Here is a 14,805-nt window from a genome sequence, read left to right on the forward strand (position 1 = left end):
GCAAGTGGTAGACACACCGGGAAGGAAATGTTTCTGGAACCGGGAGACGGGTGTGCACGAAGCAGAGCCCACACGGCACTTCATTCACCCAGAACCCGTGTCTCCAGGCCCTGGGAGGAAATCAGTCCACAACCAGCCTCCCGGCCTCTGCTCTCATCAGAGAACATGCAGGAAGACAAGGAAATCTGGTGCACGGGCAGGAAAATGACAAATCACCAGAACAGTCAAAGTTTAATCCTTTGGCTAATCGCTGCAGAGAGAGAACACGGAATAATACGGTGACCCTGCTCGCCCACTCGCAGCACCTGCGTGCTCAGAGCTCTAGCCTCGGCTGCCTCCCACTGCGACCCAGGCTCGCTCTTCCTGAACAGTGACTCCTGTCTTCCGTCCCTCGCTGCCAGCTCTGTCACAGTCGTCCCTGGATTCCTAACAGCAATGCAGAAGTTGGCATACAGCCAGCACTGGGCTGATGTTTACAACCTTGAACTAAAATAACGCGAAGACTACATGTTGACACTGTATGTGTCCGTTGGGACTGAAGTTCAAGACAAGTAAGACTGGTCCGTGAGGATAAAAGGTTTGCTTCTGTGGGAGGGCATGATGCAGAGGAAGAGGGACCGTGCTAGGGCAGTGAATGGCAAGGCTCTGGGGACTTAGTTACATGCGTGTCTGCATTTGTCAGGACTTGTCCAACTGCACTGAAGATCTGTAGAGAATGCTATGTATGATTGGACTGTAATAAAAGAAAACAAAGACTAGATGTTGACCTTCATTCATTCAAATAAATCAGATGACCCAGCAGCATGACTGCGTGTAAACTGGATACGGCCTTTCTGTAGGACCGGCATTTGTACAATGCTGACTGGTCACAACGGAACCTTTGTCAAGCTGAATCACCCAGAATCTTTCTTTACATCCTACACCTGATCACAACAGGCTAGACCAGAAGTGGGTGTCCGACCCCAGGCAGATAAATTGGTTCCTTCCCTGGCAAATCTGAAACCGAGAGAGGGAAAAATGGATCAGTATGTCTCCACTAGTTGAAATGGCTGTTCCTGGTCATGTGTTTTGCATTTGGGACTGGAGGGCTGTGTACATCAAAAAAGAATAGAGAGAGAGAGAGAGAGAGAGAGAGAGAGAGAAGCTGCCCCATGGAGAGAAGCAGGAGTGAGTTGAGAGGGCTGAGGTGGAAAGCCCATCATGCCAGCTGCTCTTGTGACTGAGCTATGTCCCTGGACTCGGGTTCCGGGAGGCAGACACCCCAGCATCCTTACCATAAACACCCTCAGTGGCTTAAGCCAGCCTGGGTTATTTCTGTTGTTTGCAATACGCAGATATACTAATATACTATGTCTGCATGAGACACCAAGAAATATCCCAAACATAGTCTCTTCATTCAAGTGCCATTTAACAAGGTCAGATAATCAGGCAGGTTTTTTTTGAGGTACATATATTGTGACAGGAAGTGCAAGAAAGTCCAAGTTCACATCCAAAATTAAAAGACAGAGAGGGAGATCACACAGAAGCATGTGTGAACAGACCTACGATTTTTATGTTTTGTAATTCAACATCTTAAATCAAAATTTAACACTCTTTGAGGTAATGTTTAAACCACTCTGTTATTATTTGTGGGTTCTTGGTTACTCTTCAGGATTGCTTGGGTTTCTTCTTTCACAAACCTCAGAGGTTAAAACTCTTTCATGATATGCCTCTTTTTAGTTTTGAACCATTTGAACCAAGTCATAAAAATAGTTAATGGCATGTGAAAATGTTCATGATGTGATGGTGAGTGAAAGCCCTATACAAAACTGATCAATGCAGTATGATACCAACTTTATTTTAAAATGCAATCTGACCAAACCTCTAGATGCAACTCCCAATTTACAGGAAACACAGAGAAACATTACAAACACTACGCAGGAGGGCTTTTAGCAAAAACTGAGGGTGCAGGAAAGTCTGTAGACAAATGACCCAGTTTTTTTCTGCAAACGATTTGCAAGGGAGGAAAAACAGAGATGGAGGACCAGCCTGTGGTTAAAGAGGTTTAAGAGGCATATCAAGCAATCACAATGCATAGACTCGTTTGGATTCTGATTCAGTCAAACTATTAAACACACATATATCACTATGAAACAACAGAAAAGATGGATGCTGACTAGATATTTCACGATTTTTGCTTGTTTGAATTTTAAGAACAAGCAATGATTCCTAAGTAAGATGCTCGCTCTTGTTCTCTGTTCTCAGCATGCCCACCACAGGGCAGCTTCCTCTCGGGTCACCTGGGCTCGTCCCCCTGGCCCACCTCAGGGGTGTCAACTAGCAGCTACATCTCCCAAGGAGCCAGGCATCCCACTGTCCCTGCACTCAGAGCCCACCAGGGGCTGGTTGTTCCAAGTCAAGGTTCAACGGACACACTCAGTGCCTGTGACTTCCCAACCCAGACCCTGCAGCCCAGGAGATGTGATCCTCGAATGGCCTGAATACACGGAGCTCAGGGCATGTGTAAGCCCTCCTCCCCCACCAAGAACTTTCCTCTCCAGGCAGTCGTTCGTCGGGGCACGGCACAGAGTGGGCACCACTGCAGTATAACTCCCTCATCAAAAACAGTCAGTAGACACTTACAGTGATGATCCTGAGGCCCGAATAACTAACACTATACTAAATTTTGTTGACTATATTCCATTACCTAATGTAGAATGCTTAGGGATACATTTTATTACTCACATTCAATACCAGAGATGAAGCCAAAGGAGTTGTACTAAGTGAAAGGCCTCCTCCCCTCGAAGTACTGAATCTGCTCAAGGATTCCGCTCTGTTTCCAGAGACAGGGGAAGCCCGGGCACTTGAAGACTAGGGCGCCATGCCATGCTTTGTCAAGTTCACTGGCCTTCACTCACACGGGATCACAAAGGGGCAGAGCCTGCTGGCTACCTGGCTGTTAGGTGTTTTAAAGTGCCTACAGCACAGAATGCTGACATATTCTAAAACCCTTCCAATCACCCCAAAAGTGTGGGTCATGAATGCGTAGGGAGCTCAATGGAAGACTCAAGGCCGAACGCTCGCCCCCATGTGCCCCTGAGAGAAGAGCAGGCTCAGACAGCAGAGCAGTCTCTATGAGCAGGAAACCTTAGAGGGTGTCTCCTTCAACCAATCTAACCTGGAGGTCACATTTTAGTTTCACGCAGCAGCAGACCGATATTTAAACTAGCCCAAGGTCAAAGAGGAACCTGCCCAGAACCCAGCATTTTTGAAACAGTTTTATTTCCTTTGGAGGGCAAATCATCGGCACCACAACGTGGTCTGCACCCAGCTGAAACACCAGGAAATTAGCAAGACTTACATGATCTCTTGGGGTGTTTTGTTTGAAAACTGTTCAGCACATCCAGGCTGAGGGAAGACCTTGCTAGGGAATCAGGTTCTAGATTAGGCCCTTGCCCTTCACGGTCGGCTCTACCCCTGTAGTCACACCTTCTATCTGGAATTCCCTTCCTTCAGTTTTTCAAGCCAAATTCTTTCCCTTCCTCAGACAATGGATTAAAATCTCCCACTTCCGAGAGTAAATCGAAACGCTCCAGCACTCCCAAGACCCTATCAGTTGTGTGATTCCTACTAAGTAACATTAGGATTTGCTGTGTGTTTTCTTCAGAACTCATCTCGCTGGTTTAACAAATGGCTGTAAAAACAGGTTTAAGTTGGGCTGCTTATTAAAAAGTCAACAAATTCCTTAGACCAAAAGAATGTGCTATTCAGGACACCGGAAGCAAAATCTATTATTCAGTAAGTTGAAAGCAACACAAGAATACAGTTTAGTAACATTTTACAGGAGCAAACCATTAAAAACTCTATGATGATACTAATAAACTGTTTAATCCTGAAAGTGTCAAGATCGGATGGTTTTATTTTTATGAAAACCACAATATTTTCTGCATAGAGGAATATCTAAGCCGTTCTCCACTAAGATAAAACAGCTGAACTTTTCCTTCAATATTTTGACAACTTTACACCCACTCAAATGCATTTCGTTTTTCTTGCTGTTACTCCATCCATTTTTCTAGTGGATGGACTTTCTCTCATGTTCCAAGGCTCTGTCCATTTTTAAAAAGTCTTCTCTTAAATCAAAACCCCAGAAACATGTTGATTCTGTGCCAAGGTCTATTTTATAGTCATTTGAAAACAACAATCTGATATTTTTCCAAAAGGTACTTAGAAAGGAAATGTGTCATTTCTGTCAGGGCCTACGCACATGCTCTCCAGACCTCCCCACGCAGCTAACGTCCTTGTGAAGGGCTCTACCATCAGGCTCCTCGGCCTTCTAGCTAGAGGATGGACTCACAGGCAGCGGCAGCATCTTCCATGGCAACACAAGAGAAGGCATCTCCGTATAATGTTATATATATGAGGTCTGTCCAGAAAAAGTCCAGCCATTGTCAATATCACGAGAACGGTTTACACGACATTGATCGATGCAACCTGGCAGGCAAGGAGAGTGGACTGGAATGTGCATGTGTGAACAGTGATGACTTCACTGTACTGGTCAGTGGGGGCAGTAGAGGCCGTTGAGTGAGCATGTGAACTGTGAGGCTGTCATACTCAAAATGACTGAGCACGTAGAACAACGAATCTGCATCAAATTCTGCATTAAGCTTGAACATCCCTCCATAGACACCATTCGGTACACCAAACGTGTATCACATTCCACGTTTCGTGAAGAGTTTTTAGCAAAGCATCAAATCAGTCAGGTGACTCAGCCCCGCGCTGTGACCTCTGGCTTTTCCCAAAACTAAAATCACCTTTGAAAGGGAAGAGATTTCAGACCATTGATGAGATTGGGACAATACAACAGGGCAGCTGATGGCCATTGGGAGAACTGTGTGAGGTCCCAAGGTGCCCACTTTGAAGGGGACTGAGGCATCATTGTCCTGTGTACAGTGTATCTTGTACCTTCTTCAATAAATGTCTCTATTTTTCACAGTGAGTGGCTGGATCCCTTCTGGACAGGCCTGGCACACAACTATAATGCGCACACACCACTGCCACCCCCGAACCTGTCTATCGACATTCAGTCCGGCAGGGGACCCATTTATTGCCCAGATAAATGAAATGTCAAAGTTAGGTGGTAGTTCTCTGTAAAATATTTCAGGTCGAAGTGTTTTTAAAATGTATTACCATGCAAGGATAAGCAAAGAAAGAGCTGAAAAGAATAATAAAGTGCCATTTCTAGGGTTCTCGTAATTTTTTGCCAGCATTATAACTTCAAACTGACTCGGGCAAGAATTTTGCAATTTTGCTCCATAAAGTGGTAAAGACATATTCCTAATAATAATAATAATAACAATAACAATAACAATAATAGTAACAGTAATGGTAATAGTAATGACAACAACGATCGATTGATTTAGGAATTTCAGGCTTGGCAATTGATTTTGAAGAAATTATTTAAGAGGAAGAAAAAGAAATACATATTTAAAAAGGTCATATGAGCATCAAGGGAACAAAAATTGGGAAAAGTGTCAAATAATGATAGGTTAATGGCATATTAACTCAATAGCTTATAAAGTCATTAAAATAGTGATGAAGACCATGTAACCATGACAAAAGTTTATGAAATGTTAATTTATTTTAAAAGCCTAATATAGAATGATACAAGTAAATTCATGACCATGCAAAGTCACACTGTGAGGAGGCTGACTAGGGGCAGGTGGGACAGAATGTAAGACACCTGAGAGGCAAACAATGACTTTGGCTCCTTGTGGGTCCCCCCCCCTGCCCCGCCCCAGCCCCCAGTAAGCACTAACAACAAGCCAGCAACCAAACACCTCCTCATGAGCCAGTGGAAGCCAGCCTCCGCTGGAGGGCAGCTAGCTAACCCCCCACAATGTGGAAGGACCAGCTAAGACCAACGAGGCTGACACACACACAAGTGCGTCTGTGTGTGTCAGAAGGGCCACCCGGGGGACCCATGGGCCCGTGAACGTTGATAATACTTGCTGTTTAAGGCCACTGAACCCTGAGGTGGTTGGTTATGTAGCAACAGATAATTGGTACAATGTCATCTGTTCCACACGGCAGGCTTTCAAGAATACTTCAGAGATCTGATCTTAAAATCAAAAATAGCCTTCGCTATTAACTGAGTGCCATGGACTTCAAAGTACTCAGTAAACAAACAAGTCCACTCTAACTTTGAAAGAAATGCAGGACCCTCCCTTTGCACAGACACTAACTTGAATCCTAAGAAACTGAAGAAATTACTGCGAAAGCATAAATGATCACTCACATGTTGTTCAATACTCTCACCCTGTCTCCCAAGGATAACAGATCTTTCACCTTAGCTACAGCGGACACATGAAAGGCAGCCGGGAATCCACCGGTCCGATTAAGGACCAGGGGCTTATTCCAGGACGTTAACCTTGAGTCTGCTCAGAGATGGGCCCTCGGATGTAAGAGGCAGAGAGGCTCCTTCCAGCCCCTCTGTTTAAATCTGACCTGACTGAGGGGAGTTAAAAACACACTGTAGGGAACCACCAAACCTACAAAGCCTCATCAACTCAAGCAGGAGCAATGGCAGATTTAAAGGATGAATTTTCTCCTGAAAAGCACTGTCTCTCCAGCAAGGAGGTGTCTGCGGGGAGTCACAATCAACGTCATTTTTAAACCTTTGGTCCCCCACACCGCACGTTTGGGCCCAGGATGTGTCATTTCCCAGCATGAGGACCTCGGAAACCACGCCCACACCGGGACAGGCAGACTCCGGTGAGCGCGCAAGGGTGTCTGTAATGTCACAAGGCCACACTCCACCTTGCCTGACAAACCCGCATTTCTAAAATCAGGGCTTTTTAAAAAAAATCATCCCAATCACCTCCAAGCAGCTAAATTAAAGCAATTTAGCCATATTTAAATTATAGGCTGATATAGAGGGGTGATTCAATTAATCAATTAAAAAGAGAATGCAGAGTACAGCTTATCTTACACATTGAGCCCTGGGCCTGATTTCTTTCAAACGCTAAGCAAAATCGTAAGCACGAGGAAAACTTATTTTCCAGTCGCTCTTTGGGTTGCTGCTATTTGGTATCTTGGTAAATCTCCAAACACTTCTGTACCTACTGAAAAGGATCATTTTTCCTAGTCTGACAGAGAGGTGTCATTCCGGTGGCCAGGACGGATTCTGTAAGGTTACGAGGTTAACTGAAAGGGACGGGAACAGACAGGGTCATCTGCACAATCAGCTTTTATCACATAAACAGCAATTTCCTTCCAGCCCAGCCTCCTGAACTCTGCGCTCCTGCCGCAGAAAAGAGTCTTTCTCCTCTGGCAGCAAAGGGGGAAAGCGTGAGACTTTTATTGAACTGATTATGGAAGTGGAAAGGCAAAGAGAAACCAGCCTGTTCTTATAGAGAATTAGGCTGGCTAAGAAAAAATTAAAATGCCCATCCCTTCTACAGCCTGAGGAAGGAATCCCAGCAGCTCCAAGGATCCAAGATGATGGTGGAGTTCAGACGGTGGATGTCCTGGCTGGCAGATTTGGCTGGGGGGTGGGGGATGGGCGGTCACTTCTGTGGCATCTGCACCAGAACCTGAACGAGTAACTCCTCTCCTAAAGCCAGATGGCTGGTTATCTACCTGGAGATAGATGTGTTCTTTTTCACTCGAGACACAAATTCCTGCTGTTACCTCTCACTTACCAACAAAATGATCCCTTGTGACCTCTGTGCCTCCAAGAAGGCTAGAAACCATCTCCACCCCTGAGAAGCAGAAGCCCCCACAGACAGGATGGAGTTAGTGCCAAAGCAGGGTCCAGGACACATGGTTTCTTAACTTGCAAAACTAAAAAATAAAAATCGCACTCTATCCACACCCTTGAAGTTTGAAACACAAGGACTAACCAACTGCACAGCGGCGCAGTTTGAGGCAGTGAGGAAGAGCAGCCTGCCTTCAAACTTCCATATTCCATGCTTCCTTGTCCCTACGGGCCTACTGATTCACTAAATTCACATCTGAGACACACTGAACACCGCTGTCCTTCTCATGGTCTGAGTTCTGACCCGTGCCAGCAGGGGACCAGCCCCCAACAAACTGCATCCTGAGACTCTCCGAGCTTCCCCGGGGGCAGCATTTCACACGTGTGGGCAGAACTCAGTCCGGAGGGAAGAAGCACCTCCCATGTGATTGCCTGGGCTGAGGCCTCGTGGAAGCTCGAGCCTGGTTTCCCATGGACTTCGCCCTGTACCTTTCCCTTTGCAGATTTTTGTTCTGTGTCCTTTTCCTTTTAAAATCCTCACTTGAGGATATGTTTGATGATTTGAGAGAGAGAGCCAGAGAGAGAGACACAGAGAGAGAAACATCGATGTGCGACAGAAACATCGACTGGCTGCTTCCCACACACGCCCCACCCAGGACTGAACCCGCACCCTAGGCATGCACCAGGACGGAGATCAAACCCCCAACCTTTTCGGTGTTCGGAGGACACTCCAACCAACTACACCACCCGGCCGGGGCTTGTTTTCTGTCCTTCTGCTGTAATAAATCATGGTGTGAGGACAAACATAAGGTGGCAGTCCTCCTGGTGAGTGAATCAACCAACCTCGGGCAAAGGCTGTTATAAAGGAAAACTTACAACTGACGTGACTCGTGAGTGAGCGGGTATGGAAATGATGAAAAGGTATGACTCACAATCCTAAGAACTCAGGTCTGCAAGAGCCCCCCCCAGAATAGTACTGTCTGGTTCAAAAGGCAAATGTTTACTTTATTTGCACACTCACACACACACACACACACAGAAAGCAGAGACATCTTTAACTTTTGATGAAGCTCCAGTAATTAAATGAAAAACAGATGGGGATGAAAATAATAAGAGTCAAAACTTCAGTGCTTTCTCTGTGCAATGAGCTTTACACACATCCAAACCCTCTGAGGCAGGCACTGTTACTATCTTCATTTTGCAGATGAGAAAACTACGATCAGGAACCTGCCCAGTGTCACACGGGATTCGAACCCGGGCGTTCTGCACCCAGAATCCGTTTCTAACCACGCTGTGAAAAAAACCAGATGTGACAACGAGGAGCCAGTCTAACAAGAGCGGAACAACGGCATTCCCACCCAGGCTGCCTGACTTCTCACTTTTTCGATTTCTCCTGTAACCCAAGTTAAAGGGTCTGCTTTTAGGCACTGCATGACGACAAAAACAGACCAGTTTGCAGCCTGGCTTTCTGTACAAACCATCGACTCTCAGCTATGCCAGGCTTCCTTCTGAGCACAACACTTAACAATCAAGTTGTTTATTTAAGATTGTTTCCCTGGGAACAGCTAGTAAATACACAACTTGCCCCTCAAACCACCTTAATATATTTAGAAATGTCTAAGAGGAAAGAAATATTTTCAGGTGAATCACTGGTATAACAAAGAAGAGGCCAGATCAATGGTTTTAAGAGTCGGTTTTCTATCATCTTTATTGTTTACCAGCCTAAGCACAACATCCTGAAATATTTTAACACATGAGACCTATGCTGGGCTTAGGCCAGACCAAACGGAGTGACTTCTGCAGGATTTCTGCAGACCAGTCTTGGCCCAGAAGCAATGGCACAAACACAGTCACCTCCAAACTCTCCTTTTCAAAAATGAAGGCAGCAGGTCCACAGCCTTGACTTAGTCGTAAGACTTTCTAATAAAGCACCTGTTAAAAATTCTATCCTCCAACCAGCTGAGGTCTGAGTTGTTGGTGTACTCCACAGGAGAGAAGTTCAAAAAGCAACTGTGTCTAGGGAATCAGTTCCTCCTGCCTCACCATATTTCAGTTCCATCCGGAAAGTGGAGTCTCGGTTTCTGCTTCCCCACCGGGAAAACGATGGCCACAGTTCAAAGCCTTGAACTCGATGCTGAGGCTGTGTCATTTTTACAGCTTCCTGGCCAGAAAGAGTCACACTCTACTGACTCCAGTTTTTAAAAACTTTACAAATGTGCCATTTTATACTCTGAAAAGGAGGCATACTCAAGTATTCTAGTTCCAAAGTGCAGGCAACTTAAAACGATAGTTAAAAATACTAATTTGGGTTTGGTGGGAGAACAAAGTTCAAACAAAAGAGCTCAGGGCATCTGTTACCCCAGAACATACAGAAATGGATGCACACAGGAGAATACAGCCATTGTTAACCCCCTGAACACTCCTGATTAGACATCTAGGCTCACTGCCCAAACCATGGCCAGTGACTCCAGGTATGACGGAGTTAAGCTCAATATCGCACACTGGTTTAACACCTTTGGGGGCATTATTTGTATTTAGCTCTGTCATGTACAGTTCAGTTTCACTGGGAAATAGGTGGGTACATGTGATTCCTGGGAAATATATCCCAGAAACTGACCAAAAAAGAAGACAAAGCACACACGGTTTCGTCTCCCCGCGAGTCTCCGCAGGCAAGCAAAGCGGCCAATCGCTGGTCTTCATCGGAGAGTAGAGGCTCTCATAGTGTGGGACCAACAGTATCGGCAATCAGCATCACAGTGAACTTAGCAGAAAGGCAAACCCTTGGGCTCCGCCCCACACTTACTCAATCAGAATCTCTGGGGCGGGGCCCAGCCATCCGTTATCGAGACCTTCATGAGAATCTGACGCTCGCTCAAGTTCAAGAAGTAAATGTGGACTCTACAGAGACCAGATAAACAAGTACATTAAGCCAGGCCAGGGTTTCTGAACCTCGGCACTACTGACTTCTGGGGCTGGAGAGCAATTCTTTCTATGAGGGACCATCCTGTGTGTTGCTGGATGTTGAGCAGCATCCAACTAGGTGCTAGTAGCGACCTCCTCCAGTGATGACGACCAAAACATCTCAGGATGTTGCCAAATGTCCTGAGATGGGGGCCAAAGTCACTCCTGCTGAGAGTTACTGGCCTAGAGTTCCGAAAAATGGACACTACATTCAGGACAACCTTCCCATCATGTCCTTTTCCTCTCAAAATGTTCTCAGTCCGTTCTCACTGCTTTTTGCTTTTATAAATGAATCAACTTCAGCTGGACCTTACTTCATTTTATTTTATTTTATTTAGCTATTTATATTTAGAGAGAGGGGAAAGGAGAGAGGGAGAGAAACATCAATGTGTGGTTGCCTCTCATGCGCCCCCCACTGGGGACCTGGCCTGCAACCCAGGCAGGTGCCCTGACTGGGACTCGAACAGGCAACCCTTTGGTTCGCAGGCCCATTCTCAATCTACTGAGCCACACCAGCCAGGGCTGGACCTAACTTTAAAGGTTAAAAGCTTCTCTTCTGAGCATTAAAGCAGAGGTTGTAGAGAAAAGGTACAAGCCAAATTTTTCTTAAACCCTGGCCCTCACCTAATGACACTCCTTCCTATCTTTCTAGCATCTGAAAGCTGAGAGCACAGGGCCATCTCCTCCCTACACTCTGCAGCCCTTTGGAAACAGTGACTTTGGAGTCAGCTGTCTCCCTATCCCATAGGTCTGTACACATTAAGTGTCCAATAAGTGCTCATTTGATGAATAAGGGCAATCAGTATTCTGTTTCCTCAACATGCCGGTTCCATCAGGCCGAAGGCCAGAAAAACCAATGAATCAGAGGTTACACGAGGGCAGGTACTGTGGCTTTTGATCCCTGTTGTATCCGTAGGGCCAGGTACTCAGTAAGCTCAGTATTCCGAAATATGTGAATGAGGGAACAAATGAACGAATGAATGATTGAGAGTCTCACGCGTATTTATGACAATGTAAAAACCAACCACCACACACACACACACAAAACAGAAACAAAAACACAAACCCATAGCCTTGCTCTCTCATTGACTCTCATACGATGCGGCCCTGGCTAAAAACGCTGTCTTCCTTTCAGGGTAGTTCCACGGGCCTGAAACACAAATTAGAAGCCCAAGGTTCCACCCCCTCACCTGGTCCAGTCACCTGCCCGGGCCCTGCTGTGCCTGAGTGAAAACAGGAGCTGATCTAAGGCTCCCTCAGAACATTTCAGTCCCCGAGCAGCTGTGTCATCACTCCCCATAAGACATTTATCAGCAGTGCACCTGGCCGATCTCAAATATTCAGCAATTGACCCAACATGCATGAGTCATATATGAAACATTTTACTGAATAAAATCAGCTAACTTATGTGAAGTGCCCTTATCCATGTTCCTATCATGCAAATATCATTTATTCTGTCCTTTTTTCACATTCCTCTTTTCTTTTTAGGACTCATGTACCCCTTTCTCGCCTTGTAAACTGGCAGGAATAGGCCACAGCCTGCTCACAATGAACTCACTTAAAAACAAAATACAGAGCCCAAATAGGCACTGGGGCTTCAGGTTTCCTTTTCCCACTTAGGACAGGCTCTCAAAGTTAGTTACTTCCACTCCATGATCACAAAAAGCCGGACGCTCCGCCTCCCTCTTTGAGAGAACAGCAGTACACTCTCTTCCAGAAAGCCTTCCAACTTTTGGAACACCACCATTGAGACCACTCACAGTACCAAGGAAACGGTTCCATGCAATAAACATCAGTCATTTCCTCCAAATTCCCACAGGAAAGCACTAACCCTTTAAACGTTGAGGGTTATAAAAATGCTAAAGTTTTAAGCAAGTATCTTTCCAATCAATCACATAGCCTTGGGAAGACCAGAGAGCTAGAGTCTGGATTCTTCATGGTCCTCAGCCTTCTCTTGGGTAAAACGAGAAAATCGGGTTGTATCAGTGTTTCCCAAAGTACAGTGGGCATTCAATGCAAGTCGTCCCAATACAAAAAAGAGTTGACACTAGGTGCACACAGATGAACATTTTTTAGCTATTAGTCTAATTCTTTATGGCAAGTGATACTGGTTTTCCATTATGGTGGTAATGTAAAATGTCCTTGAACATAAAAGCACCTAAGGCTTTAAAAAAATGAGTCGCTTTTAGGGAAAAAGAAAAACCTAGTAAATAAGAGTTCAGGTGGTTCTAGAAGCTGTTCAAAATAAATTATCTTGGGACCTTGGTGTTGCGCAGAAGAGATGTGTCAAGCCCAGAGTGAAGCAGAAGCGAGCGAAAGCCCTGGAGGTTTGCTGCTCTCAGGGAATCCCGGAAACCAGGACGCGCCGCAACCGGCCGCCCGTCCTCCCGGCTCCCGAGAAGGAGGCTTGGAACTGAACAGCTCGGGACGAAATCCCACAAAGGAGAGGCGGGGACTGGGGTCCAAAGATGGAAGGGACGGGGGGGACGCGCCAGGCAGGCTATGGGGGGGTCCCAGACTACAGAGGCGCGGCGGGAACGCTAGTCTCGGGCTGGAGGGGTGTCCTGGGACGGGGATCCCCAGCTAGAAGGGCGCAGTGACACCCGGGAACTGAGGTTCCCCAGCTGGAGGTGTCAGGGGTCCCCGAGGGGCGTGGCAGGGACCGAGGTCCGGGACCGGGATCCAAACTGGAGGGCTTGCGGGTGGGAACCGGGAGTTGCAGCAGACAGAGGGGCGCCCCTAGGCGGAGAGGCACGGGGCCGCGAGACCCACCGCCCCTACACCCCGTCGCCTGCGGGAGGACGGGCCGCCCCCGTCTCTCCTCCGCCCCGCGCCCGACCCGTTGGCCAGACCTGTCTTCGCTGGCGGTGATCACGCCGTCCTCCTTTGGGATGAGCAGCGCGGCCGTGACGGCGTCCTGGTGCCCCTCGATCTTGCTCAGCAGCACCGGGCGGCTACTCTGCGGCCTGGAGTGGATCTCGGCCGCCATGTTCGCGCGGCGGCAGCCTCCCGCGGCTGGCGGCCCATCAGCTGACCGCGGGGCGGGCGGAGCGGGCGGGGCGGGCGGGCGCGTCGGTTTGCCTGGGCTCCCGGGCCCCGTGGGCGCCGCGCTGCCGTAAACTCCCGAGTGCTGTGCTTAAAGGCACCGTATTGCCGCGGGGAGAAGCGCAGCTAAATTCACAAAGCAGGCACAGAGCCACAGAGGACGCCTGCCCGGAAGTAGGGAGAGTTATAAAGGTTGAAAATGTAAAGGTTAAAAAAAAAACAAAACACCAGCGTAAGGAAAAGCCTTGTAAGAGTTTATTAGTTTATTTGAGCCAAACTGACGACAGTTTCCAGAAAGCAAAATCGGAACAGATTGAGAAAATGCTCCGGAGAATGTCAGTTTCGCATCTTATACATTAGAATAAAAGGAGACCTAAAGGGGGTTACAAGAAATCTGTTGCTGGTAGGCTAAGGGGGCAGGATACACTAAAGTGGGGAAATCTCTGGGATTAAGTAAAAAGTAAAACGGAGAAACACATATCTTTTACATTGGGTACAGCATAGTTAATTACAATCTGCAACACAGAGATGGTATTGGGGTACAAGATAACAACGAGGGGTTCTGTGGTCTCATGCTCTGAGGGGTCTGGACAAGATTACTCTGGCCTTTCAAAGGTATGTGATCTTAGATGCACAAAGACAACAGACGGGCTCACCTGAGGTGAAGGTTGACCTTTGTCAAGGAAGATGCGGGCCTAGGATGTCATTGCCCACCATGAATTGCTTTCAGTTAAGAATTTTTATGTTCAGACCATCCTATGCTATGTGATTACTTTGGATCTCTGAGTGCGTAAGGCCACCATGTAGGCCTCCCCTGAGCTTGTCAGGTTTGGTATGTGACCTCTTTTTTGTCCACAAAAAGTAAAGTTCCTACATCTAGACAAGATTTAGTAAGACACCCAAGCATAGAATTTGCCCCACTTCCTGACAGTATCCAGTCCATTGGGAAGCCCTTCTTCCGCCTTAAACTCTCCCCCAAATCACCTAACACAAATGTAAATTTTGTAAGTCCTTTCCATCACTGACCCACCTCCAACAGACAATCAACCCTATTTGTGAACTAC

General features: G+C 46.8%; 1 protein-coding gene across 1 annotated transcript in view; it reads right to left on the reverse strand.

Annotated features, from left to right (window-relative positions):
- WDFY1 (WD repeat and FYVE domain containing 1) overlaps positions 1-13,762 on the reverse strand; it is a 39,043-nt gene extending 25,281 nt beyond the window's left edge. Inside the window, exon 1 of the mRNA XM_037029377.1 lies at positions 13,549-13,762. Coding sequence (XP_036885272.1) covers positions 13,549-13,685 — 137 coding nt within the window. The 5' untranslated portion in view covers positions 13,686-13,762. The remainder of the gene's footprint in view (positions 1-13,548) is intronic.
- Between the last annotated feature and the right edge of the window lie 1,043 nt (positions 13,763-14,805).

The sequence above is a fragment of the Sturnira hondurensis genome, unplaced genomic scaffold, assembly GCF_014824575.4.
Source record: "Sturnira hondurensis isolate 20B ecotype Veracruz unplaced genomic scaffold, ASM1482457v3 Scaffold0020237, whole genome shotgun sequence".
Lineage (NCBI taxonomy): Eukaryota > Metazoa > Chordata > Mammalia > Chiroptera > Phyllostomidae > Sturnira > Sturnira hondurensis.